Source organism: Microcebus murinus, chromosome 2 (assembly GCF_040939455.1).
Source record: "Microcebus murinus isolate Inina chromosome 2, M.murinus_Inina_mat1.0, whole genome shotgun sequence".
Classification (NCBI taxonomy): domain Eukaryota; kingdom Metazoa; phylum Chordata; class Mammalia; order Primates; family Cheirogaleidae; genus Microcebus; species Microcebus murinus.
In genome coordinates, this window is record NC_134105.1 from 58,538,687 (window position 1) to 58,551,592 (window position 12,906).

Consider the following 12,906-nt stretch of genomic DNA (forward strand, 5'->3'; position numbering starts at 1 on the left):
ATCTCTATCATATAATTATGGATTTGTTTGTTTCAACATATATAGAAGATTTCAACATATATCTCTCCTTTCTTGGTTAATCAACAATTATAAAATCCGTACATTTTCTAGAAAACATGGAACATATCTGAAAATTGATCATAACTAGGTTTTAAGAAACACCAAAAAAATAGCTAAAGACAGAGTTAAAAGTGATTCCCCTTAAGAAAATTATGAAATTTAAAAGGGGCTGCTTCTTATGGGACTGTCACCTGCTTTTCTTCTCAGTACTGCCAGCATTAATCATTTTTCAATTTAGTAACAGTAAGTCCAGAAAGGGTTTGTATCTCTAATACAACACTATTATTTAGTATTAACAACTAAATGATGGAAGAAAGACTGCCAAACTTCTTAATCTTCCAAACTAACATTTGTTGAGCCCATATTGAGATCAGAGAAAATAAATTATACTCAACATTCTGAAAGAAAAAATTTATTTTGAAGAAAAGAGAGAGACTGTCAAGAGGAAATGGCATTTTTCACCCTATATGATTTTGAATATATGCTACTATGTAAAAATTGGTAAAAAGAATTAAAATAATCCTAAATAGAAAAATGAGATAATTAAAAAATGGCAAAAAATATTACTCAGTGAAAGAAAATAAAAGTGACTTTCAATACTGAATTGATAAAAACTCATGCCAAATACAAGTAATCTGTTCAAGCAACATGAATACAATTTTGGCTGCTTTTAAAATAATTATTTTGTTAAAATGAGTATAAGTTAATTGGCTCTGATTTAAATTCAAGTAATATAGAAAAATGAGATGCCATTTTTACTGTAATTCTTCTAATTAAAGTGACTTTAGAGAAGTAAGATACCCTTCACTTCCCATGGCTTTTATTTTTAACATAAGAAATTTAAAAAATAGACTTCAGAAACATTAATAGAATTTTATATAAAATGTGTGATTCTGCAATATTTAGACTGACAAAGGGAATGACAGATTTTATTAAATCTTATGGATTCAGATAGCTTACTCTAGCATAAACATATTCCCATGAATAAGCCTTAATTATTACATAGCAATACATTTCCAGTCTTCAGGAAGCACAATGGTGAAATACAAAGGGCAATACTAGACTTTGAATCAAGAAACAGATCCAGAAAATATGTTACCTTGGATAAATTAGCTATATAAACTCACCTTCCTCATCTGTAAAACAGAAATAATAAATTAAATGTTACAATGTGGCGTTATCTAGCACTGGAATGGCAAATATATTTTAATTTTTGTGATCCATTAGAGGTTGATGTGTAAAGCATTCACTTCAGAACGAGTCAGTTAGGGCTCAGCATGACCTATGAGTGATATTTTACAAGGGTTCAGATGTCCTTTGCCTGGAAGAGGATAGGTATCTCAAAATTCTGTAGTTTCCAGTTCTTTCTCTTTGTCCTTCTCACTTTTTGTGTTCTAACATATGTAATATAAATTGTGGATACAAGTTGATTCAATATAAAATATCAATATAGAGTTCAAGTGAATTAAATGTTTTGAATATTTGTTCTTTTTCTCTGCTCCCTACTTATACCCCAGTACCAAGATCAAAAAATTTTTTTAGAAAATTTCTAAAGACAATAGAAAAGAAAAGTAGAACATAGCAATGACACCAAAAACACATTTGGAAGCTGGAAAGCAGGTGTTTGAAAGGTAACTGACAACAAACACTAGAAATTTAACATTTAAGATTTGCTATGGTATTTGAGACCAGCCTGAGCAAGAGTGAGACCCCATCTCTACTAAAAACAGAAAAAAACAAATTAGCTGGGCATGGTGATGCACGATGGTAGTTCCAGCTATTCAGGAGGCTGAGGCAGAAGGAACACTTCAGTTCAGGAGTTTGACGTTGTTGTGAGCTAGACTGACACCATGGTACTCTAGCCTGGGCAACAGAATGAGATTCTGTCTCAAATAAATAAATAAATAAATGTTTTTTTTAAAAAGTAAGATTTGCTGTGGGGAAGCAAAGAAGAAAACTTATTCACAATGTGGACACTACAAAGGCTAGGAATTGGAAGGTGTTTGAAAAATTGTTTGAAAGGCATAATTAGACCAACTGATTCTCTGAGCAACTACACATATTCAGGAGATTCTTCTGCCCTTTTGCCATGGCAGGAAACTAAATTCTCACCCTCCTCAAATGTTAAATCAGAGAGGTTCTAAATTCAGGGATTTCTGGCACAACTAAAGATACAAGGTAAAGTACCTGGCTAAAAATAGGATAATGAAATTAAAACTTCATACCAAATTTTGCTGAGAACAGTAGCAGTTTCTCATTTATCACAGGTAGAACATTAGAGGGATCTTCTGTTGGAAAAACCTCATATTTCACATCTCAGAATAAGACATCTGGACCCCATTTATTGTCCTACTTTATTTATTTATTTATTTATTTATTTTTTGAGACAGAGTCTCACTTTGTTGCCGAGGCTAGAGTGAGTGCCATGGCGTCAGCCTAGCTCACAGCAACCTCAAACACCTGGCTCAAGCAATCCTTCTGCCTCAGCCTCCCAAGTAGCTGGGACTACAGGCATGCGCCACCATGCCCGGCTAATTTTTTCTATATATATTAATTGGCCAATTAATTTCTTTCTATTTATAGTAGAGACGGGGTCTCGCTCTTGCTCAGGCTGGTTTCGAACTCCTGACCTCGAGCAATCCACCCGCCTCGGCCTCCCAATATTGTCCTACTTTAAAGATCGCATGTCAAAAAAATATACATACATAAACACAGTTTTCAAATAGTATTTTAGAAACTTCTTAAATGGTAGTAAATGCATAAAGAATATCAGCATTTTAGAGAAAAGTTCTAATAAAAAATTCGTTTGGGAGAATAGGAGAATGCAGTGTGTAGAAGAGATACCAACAAAAAATTAAACAAACAAATTCATATAGTATTAATATCCTTAGAAGTATAGAGAAGATATTGTATCTATGAATTGAGAATAGCTGTGTGTGTATGTGTGTGTAAAAGGAATAATGGTAAAAATTTAGATATTATAAATTTTATTACATAATTGAAACATATCAGAATTAGAAGATAAAATGTTTCTCCCACAGAAAAATCAAATAAATAACTAGATAATGACTAAAATAGCTCTGGAAATGAATCAAAAATTAACAGCAACCAAGTGAATACCTAACTAAGAAAAAGTCATACTCCAAAAAGAAACACATTTTTTTGGTGATTTTATTTACCATGGTCTACCCATCTACTTGGTGTGGTGCAGTGTGATTGTGTAGGAAAACAGCCTTTTTCATGGCAAGAAAGACACTATCTTGAAGCAAAACGTCCCTCCCTGATGATTGATGATGTTGACTCCGCATACTAGGGTGTTCTGCAGCAAGGTCATTAAACAATGCCTGCGGCATAAATAACCCCTCACAAAGATACTTATCTAATCTTCCCAGTGGTCATGAGTTTCAGAAAAAAAAGTCTGAGGCATGACCAGCTACACATGTCTTTACCTTAAAAAACTTGCTATTAAAAGGACTCTTTCTGGAGAGTGGGTTCAGGGATATATAGTGTTGTAGCCAACTGAGATATTATTTGTTTGTAAACCTTATTAAATATTTCTTTCTGAGAAATTGGATTTGTCAGCCACTTTCTTTGGCCCCTCAGCTCCTTCAGCCTTTAGGAGTACAGAGAAGGTTGGGAAGAAGTAACCCATTCAAGTTTCCCTTCGTCAAGTATGGGAGGATAGAAGAAGCAGAGTAGAAATTGTTTAGAACATTCTATTCAGTCTATGGAAACACATTCTATATTTATGAATTAGAATATTTAGTATTGTTAAGATACTATTCAAAGTGATCTACAAACTGTATGTAAATTCCATTAAAATTTTAATCATATTTTTTAATAAATTCCCCCAGCCCCAAATTCATATGGAATTGCAAGGGACCCAAAAAAGCCAAAAATATTGAAGATAAGAACAAAGTTAGAAGTTTCATTCATCCTAATTTTGAAACTTACTTCAAAACTACGATAGTCAGAAGAGTATGTGATATAACAACAGACACAAAGATCAATAGAATAGAATACCCAGACATAAACTCTTGCATATATGGTCAAATGATTTTCAACAAGACTTTCAATACCAATGGGGAAAGGACAGTCTTTTCAGCAATGGATGTTCAAAGACTGTCCTTTGGATATCCATACACACACAAAAAAATCTGAAGTTGTATTCTTACTCTATATTATATACAAAAAAATTAACCCCAAATGGATCAAAAACCTAAATGTAACAGCTAAAACTAAAAGCTTAATGACATCGAATTTGTCAATGATTTATTGAATACAACACAAAAAAGTACAGATAATAAAAATATAAGTTGGATTTTATCAAAATTTAAAACTTTTTTGAGTCATATGACATTATAAACAGTGAAAAGGAAACACATAGAATGGGAGAAAATATTTGAAAATCATATGTCTGATAAGGGACTGATATACAGAATACATAAAGAAAGCATACTGTTCAACAACAAAAATACAAACAACCCAATTAAGAAATTGGCAAAGGACTTGAATAGACATTTCTCCAAATAACATACCCAAATAGCCAAGTAAGCAAGTGAAAAGATGAAGATGACCAACACTATCAATCATTACAGAAATGCGAATTAAAACTACAATGAAATACCATCTCACACTCAGTAGGATGGCTATAATTTAAGTAAACACACAAACAAACAGGAAATACCAAGTGTTGACTAGAATGTAGAATAATTGGAACACTTGTGCAATGTTGATGGGAATGTAAAGTAACACATATGCTTTGGAAAATAGTATGGCTGTTCCTCAAAAAAATAAAAGTAGAATTACCATATGATCTGGAAATTCTATCTCTAGATATACTCCAAACAATTGATAGAATGGTCTCAATTGTATACCCACATTAATAGCATCATTGTTCACAATCGCTATAGTGTAGAAGCAACCCAAGTATCACTGATGAATAAATGGATAAGAAAAATGTGTTATATACACACAATATAATATCAGCCTTAAAAAGGAAGAAAATGCTGACACATGATACAGCATACATGAACCTTGAAGGCATTATTCTAAATGAAATAAGTCAGTCACACAAGGACAAATATTGCATGATCCCACTTACATGAGATACCTCAAGTAATCAACATAGAGAGACAAAAAGGTAGAATGGTGGTTGCCAGGGGCAGGGGTTAGGAGAGAATTGGGAGCTAGTGTTTAATGAGTACAGTTTTAGTTAGGGAGGATGAAAAAGTTCCGGAGACAGATGTTTGGGATAGTTGTATCGTAATATGAATGGACTTATTACCACAGAGCTGTGCAGTTAAAAATGGTTAAAATGATAAATCTTATGTTCTGTATACTCGACACAAAAATAAGAAAAATGTGTAGAATTGTGAGACATAAATTTTCAGATTGAAAAGGCACTATAAATTAAATAAAGTGAAAATAAACCAAAAAAATAAAAACTGAGACAAATCACTGTGAAACTACAGAATACCTGGTAGAAAAAGAAACTGCTGAAGGAAATTTAATATTATTTTTTAATTTAAATAATTTATAATAATTAATCTGATACTTGATATTTCCTGAAGGAGATACAATGGTGGCATAGCCATACAGTAACAAAGCTATCAGTTCAATGATTCTTGCTAACACCAATTTCTCCTAATTCACAATTTCTACCCAAAATCAAGTTCATGATATCCATGAAACCACCTTCTGAATATGTATATTCAGAAAATACTGACTGACATATAAGTATTTTATCTAGAAGTCTCAACATATATTCCATAAATTCTTGTATTTATAATTCAAAATCAATACACCCAATTTCTAATAATATTATTTAGTCTTCATCAAAATGTTTATTAAATACAATTAAAAATCCATATAACTAACCTTTTTGAATGAGATGGCTTGATTTTTTGGATTTCCTGTCAATATCTTTTGTTTTTAATTCATTTAAAATAGAAGATACATATTTTCTGTGTTCACTAGAAATTTTTAAATCAACAGGAGAATATATATTCTGTGAAGACAAAATAAAAGCAATGACAATGATAGTATTTCATGTGTTTTAGTTTTCAAAGAGCTCTCATATGTATTATATATTTTCATGACTGATTTTTCATTTATAAAACAACAAAAAACCTGTGAGGTAAGAAGAGTTAAGTAAAAAAAAAAGAGCTCCACTGTCATTGTGTATAATTTTCATAAATTGTCCTTCTATTAACAGTTAATGATGTACCTTGGACAATATGGTAAGGAAGATTGAGGGACAAGTGGTCCTGCCAGGAGCGTGCCATGACAAAAGGAACAACAGAGGAGGAGAAACAAGGAATAAAAAGAAGCAGGATAGTGTTGCCCAGAGAGCCTAAAGGAAGACTCTGAGTAAGAAAGAGAGAAAATTATTTCACAGAACACTAAAAGGCAATAATAGAAGGAAAAACGAGGGGCAGCAACATAGGAAGAAAAGGAGGGAGAAATGGAACCAGAATTATCAAAGATCTTAAAAGGACAAATGGATCATATATGTGTGGGAGGAATAACATTATAGTAGAATATTGAAGAGGAACTTCATGGAGAATGGGAGCACTATCAAATATAAACTGTATAATGTTCATCAACTGGTTAGGATATTTTAATAATACTGTGTTATCTGTTTTTCTCCTCACAGTTCATCCAGGACTGTTATATAGGTATCACCAGGTCATCAGGGACCAGGCTCTTTCAAAATTTCTTTATCATCTCTCTTACTGCATCTACATAAGTTCTATCCTAAAAGTTTTCTCATGAGTCAAGATAGGCACTGCAGCTCCAAACATAGAATCAGGAAGAAAGAGGAAATGAAAAAAGGGCAAAAACCATGTGTCTTAAGGAGCTTTCCAAAAGGTTCTTCAAATAACTTCTGTTTATATTCCATTGGCCATCCACAGGTACAAAAGGGAGGGAAGGGAATGTGGCCTTTTTCTAAGTATGTTGCTGCCTTGGATAAAATTGTGTGCCTATTACCAAGAAAGAAGAAAAGGATAGATATTGGTAGGCAACAGATAGTCTCTGGCACAGGGAAAACTTCAGAACCTTAGAGGGGGATATATGTTTGTATATTGAAAACTTTTCCCAGGATATTACTCTTCTTGGTGAGAAATGCTGATCTAAATTCTTAAGACTCACAAATATTTATGTTCAGATAGATCTTCTTTCTGAGATGCTTGGATTTGTAAATTTGCTTATGATGCACTTAGATAGTACTTATCATTTGCCATATTTTAAACTCATTACAGATATTAACTCATTTAATAATCATAACAACCACGCTGTGCTCTTTCACCCTGGAAAATCTCACAGACATCTAGCAATCAAGAAAATTAAAGTCATATTTTCTCCTCTAAATCTATTAGTACTTATTCCTAGTTTTGGTGAATGGCACCACCTTCATCCATGGAGAGGAAAGTCAGATAAACTCTACAACATATCATAGCTGATAGAATTTTTGGAATAGAGAATTCATCCTCACATTTCCCCTACTATTCTGACCTGTCTACTTATTTAAACAGCCTTTATTCGATAATTTAGAAAAGACACTGGGCTATGTGTCCTAGTCTCCTGTATATACAATATTTGGCCAAAATTCCTATACCATACAATACAGATGTACTTAATTAAATATCCTAAAGTTTCTAACTTTTAAATTTTATATGCAATGTTTTCTGATTTACTTTTAAAAACCAAACTGTCTCTATGTAGTGACAATAGTGCAAAGATTTTTTAATGCTCATTACAGGTAGTAGGTCCTAGAATGAATCTCAGTTTTTATTCTTTACTGAAAGTTCCTTCACTCATTAACTCCTACACCAGACAATTTCCTTTCAGTCTTTACATGACAAAATCACTACATTTTGGTAGAAATACAAATAAGTAGGTATTTTTGAGTTCATATATTCTCTTTATATTAGTATTTAGAAATTTTCCTTAAGGTTTCCAATAATAATTATAATTTAATAGTTCATAATATCAAAGCCTATTATCAAAATATAATTTTAAGCAATGTCTCTATTTTCATTTAGCCCCAATTCTTTCTATTAAGCAAGTATAACAAAAATAATTTAGAATAGTATTTTATAATCAAATATGTAACAATCAACCCCAAATGCTTTTTTAACTTCAGATGCTTCTGTAATTCCTTTTCAAGTTACATCATCATTGTTTTATCTTCCTACTAATAAGAATTGTGCTCTGTTTTGCTAACTTCTGTCTCTCTCTCTCTCCTAACCCTTTGCACTCGCTTGCTTTTTTGTCAATTCCTTTATTCTACTCGGGATTTAATTTTTTAAATACCTCAGATTTTACAAAAACTGGAGTTTCTTTGCATGCAAACTTATTTATTTGGATGTTTTTATATTTCAAATTATTGATACATTCAAAGAGTAATTTTGATCTCAATAATTTTTCATGGAGTGAACTGATAATGATGCTAACCGTGTTGAGTCACACTTGACATCCGAGTGCAAAGAGCTAACAATGTAATTTGTCACATGTTAAAAATCACTTCAAATTTCATGTGAGCCATAAAAATGGGCCATTTCTTCTTCTATATATCACACTTTTATGCTACCTATGATAATCAGTATAAGTTCAATGATCCTATTTTAACTAGTACTTATTCCTTTACATGCACCTGAATAAGAAAACCAAACATGTATGTCCATGTGTCAAACCTGATGTACCCATTTTCTATCACAAATAAAGTTAATTGAAAGAATCATGAAATTTAAAAGGTCAGAAATTAAGTAGATAGTTAGTTCCTTTCAGAAGTTTCTTTAGCTCTTCCATTTATTCTTTCTCATGTATCTACCTGTAATTGTGTGTCATCATTTAAAATAATTTTTCCTTGCTTTTATAAAAGAAAAATACATGACAAAGGGTACATAAGTGACAGTGGAACAAATATATAGGAAGATGATTAGAAAGTCTAAAGCTCAAAATGAACTGAGGCTTACACAAATTGTTAGTGTAAAGAAAATGGGCTTGGGGGGGCGGAACAAGATGGCAGATGAGAAACGCTGCCAGAATGTCTCTGCAAAAAAGACAGTTTCTAGAAGCAATTAGAGGAAAGAAGCAGGCAGACGAGCATACATCGGCTGAGGCTCAGAAGGAGGGGTACCAGAGACTATAGGAGATTCCACAGGAGAAGGTTGTGGAGGAGAACTGGAAGTGAAGACCTCCCGAGTAGACTGGAGACCAGCAGCAAGGGTAGGTGCAACAGTTACTCTCCCCTCTCTTGAATCTCGGACTGCTGGTGGGCTCCCCAGTGGGTGGAGAGACCTGAGGACACCAGGCCAGAGACGGCCACCACCAGTGAGTGGTAAGCCTGCAGCGGTTGCAGCACCAGGCTCCCAGTTCCCTTGGGGCACTCTGTGTGCACAGACCTGAGCTGCGGCAGGCGCCATATTGATCCATTCTCCCCCACACACACACACCCTAACCGTGACTGCAGAGAGAGACAATATAGCCAACAGCCGGAGGCATTGCCAGAGATCGGGACCTTCCCTTTTGGGGCCCCTCAGCTGACTGAGAGGTACTCAGACTTTGAGCTTCCTACCCACCAGCTCTCCCAGGTACTACTGGCCTGGTGATTCCAGAAGAACGGGGCAGACCCTGAGGCTGAGAGACAGCAACCCAGCTTGGGCTCCCATGGGTGGAGTGGGACTGGCACTCCTCTCCCTGGTGGGGTCAGGGATTGAATTCACAGGCCCAGAGAGGTCAGACCTATGGACCAGATCCCATGCACCCAGGTCTCGCATTGCCCAGGGCACAGAAGATTTATTCATGAACAGCCTACTGAGCTGTGTGTGACTTTAAGGGCAGATCAGGGTCCTTGAGGGCAACCCTCCTCCCAAGGTGGGGCTGTGCGCACAGCCCAGGTGGTGAAAAGCACACCCCCAAAGAAGAACACCAGCCCCGTAGAAGTGGACACCAACCAAAACCAGACCACTAAAATGACAAAAGAAGAATTTCGCCTGTGATCCTAAGAAAATTCAGTGAGTTGTAAGAAAAACTGGATGATCAACACAAAGAAAATGCAAAAAGATTCCAGGACATGGAACAAAAATGCACTAAAGATATTGAAACAATGAAGAAAAGTCTAACCAAACTCCTGGAAATGAAGAATCAATTCAAGGAACTGCAAACACAGTGGAAAGCCTCAACAACAGGGTAGATCATACAGAAGAAAGAATCTCAGAGATTGAACATAACACTTTCAATTAAATAAATCAGTCACAGAGATAGAGCAGAGAAACAAGAGAAAAGAGCAGAGCCTACAACAGATGTGGGATTATGTGAAGAAACCTAATGTGAGGGTTATAGGGTTACCCAAATGGGAAGAAGAAAACACTCAGGGTTGGGTAAGCTATTCAAAGGTATAACAAAGGAAAATTTCCCAGGCCTTGGTAAAAATCTTGAAATACAAGTTCAAGAAGCTCAGAGGACCCCTGGGAGATTCAATGCAAACAGGAAGATATCATGACATGTAGTCATCAGACTGACCAAAATATCAACTAAAGAGGCCTTTCTACAAGCTATAAGGTGAAAGAAGCAAGTTACATACAAAGGAGAGCCAATCTGAATAACACCAGACTTCTCTACTGAGATTTTACAAGCAAGGAGAGACTGGCCCCATTCTCACTCTTCTGAAACAGAACAATGCCCAGACAAGAATCTTATTCCCTGCAAAACAAAGTTTTGCATACGAAGGAGAAACCAAGACATTCTCAGATAAGCAAAGACTGAGGGAATTCATCAAGACAAGACCAGCCCTTCAAGAAGTACTCAAAACAGTGTTACCCACAAATCAGCACAATAAACACTCACGAATGTAAAGCTACTCAAAAGCTAAAGATCAAAGCCCAGAAACCACAATGGCTCAAGAGAGAAAACAAAGCAACAAAGTTCAACCCAACATAATGAACAGAAATCTGCCCCACCTATCAGTTATCTCAATATGTGAATAGCTTGAACTCCCCACTCAAGAGACATAGGCTGGCCAAATGGATAAAAAAATACAAGCCAAGTGTCTGCTGCCTTCAGGAAACACATCTAACCTGCAAGGATGCGTTTGGACTAAAGGTAAAGGGGTGGAGAACAATATTTCAAGCAAACAGAAGCCAAAAGAAAGCTGGCATGAAGGTGCTGATTACAGATAACTTAGTTTTTAAATAAACAAAAGTAATAAAAGACAAAGAAGGTCACTATATAATGGTGAAGAGTACAGTTCAACAAGAAGACATAACAATTCTAATTATATATGCACCAAACCTTGGTGTACCCAGATTCATAAAGCAAACTCTACTTGACCTAAACAAATGGATAAATAAGAACACCATAATAGTCAGAGACTTTAACACCCCACTGACAGCACGGGACAGATCCTCCAAACAGAAAATCAACAAAGAAATAATAGACTTAAGTGGAACTCTAGAACAAATGGGCCTGACTGACATTTACAGGACATTCTACCCCAAAACCATTGAATATATGTTCTTTTCATCAGCTCATGGGTCATTCCCTAAGATTGACCATATCCTAGGACACAAAGCATGTCTCAAACAATTTAAAAAATAGAAATTATACCATGTATCTTTCCAGACCATAATGGAATAAAAGTAGAAATCAACCCTAACAGGAACTCTCATTTCTACACAAAGTCATGGAAACTGAACAACCTTCTGCTGAATGATCACTTCAAAAATGAGAAAATCAAGATGGAAATCAAAAGATTCTTTGAACTAAATGACAAAGGAGACGCAAGTTTTCAAAACCTGTGGGACACAGTTAAAGCAGTCCTGAGAGGAAAGTTTATTTTCATAAATGCCTATATCCAAAAGTCTAAAAGATCACAAATAGACAACCTAATGAATCATCTCAGAGAGCTAGAAAAAGAAGAACAGACCAACTCCAAAACCAGCAGAAGAAATGAAATCATTAAGATCAAATCAGAACTAATGAAATTGATAACAGGGAAACCATACAGAAGATTAACAAAACAAAAAGTTGGTTCTTTAAAACATAAACAAAATTGACACACCATTGGCTAGACTAACGAAAAGCAGAAAAGAAAAATCTCTAATAAACTCGATCAGGAATAATAAAGGAGAAATTACAACAGATGCCAAAGAGATACAAGATATAATTCATGAATACTACAAAAACCTCTATGCACACAAACTTGAAAATGTGGAGGAAATGGACAATTTCTTAGAAACACACAGCCTCCCTAGGCTCAACCAGGAAGAACCAGAATTCCTGAACACACCAATATCAAGTACTGAAATTGAAACAGCATTAAAAAACCTTCCTAAAAAGAAAAGTCCTGGATCAGATGGTTTCACACCCAAATTTTATCAACCCTACAAGGAAGAACTTGTGCCTATCCTGCAGAAATTATTCCACAACATCCAGAAGGATGGAAGACTCCCCAACACATTTTATGAAGTGAACATAACCCTGATACCAAAACCAGGAAAAGATGCAACAAAAAGAAAACTATAGACCAATATCCTTTATGAATATAGATGCAAAAATTCTCAACAAAATCCTAGCCAATCGGATCCAGGTGCTTGTCAAGAAAATAATCCATCACCACCAAGTGGGCTTCATTCCAGGAATCCAGGGATGGTTCAACATACGCAAATCTATAAATGTAATTCACCATATAAACAGAAGCAAAAACAAAGACCATATGATTATCTCAATAGATGCAGAAAAAGCATTTGACAAAATTCAACACCCTTTTATGATAAGAATGCTAAACAAAATAGGCATATATGGGGCTTATATAAAAATGATACAAGCCATATATGACAA

The 12,906-nt window shown here is 34.9% G+C and overlaps 1 protein-coding gene across 1 annotated transcript in view; it reads right to left on the bottom strand.

Moving 5' to 3' along the window:
- LRRIQ3 (leucine rich repeats and IQ motif containing 3) overlaps nt 1-12,906 on the bottom strand; it is a 138,691-nt gene that overhangs the window by 56,370 nt on the left and 69,415 nt on the right. Inside the window, exon 7 of the mRNA XM_020282438.2 lies at nt 5,941-6,070. Coding sequence (XP_020138027.2) covers nt 5,941-6,070 — 130 coding nt within the window. The remainder of the gene's footprint in view (nt 1-5,940; nt 6,071-12,906) is intronic.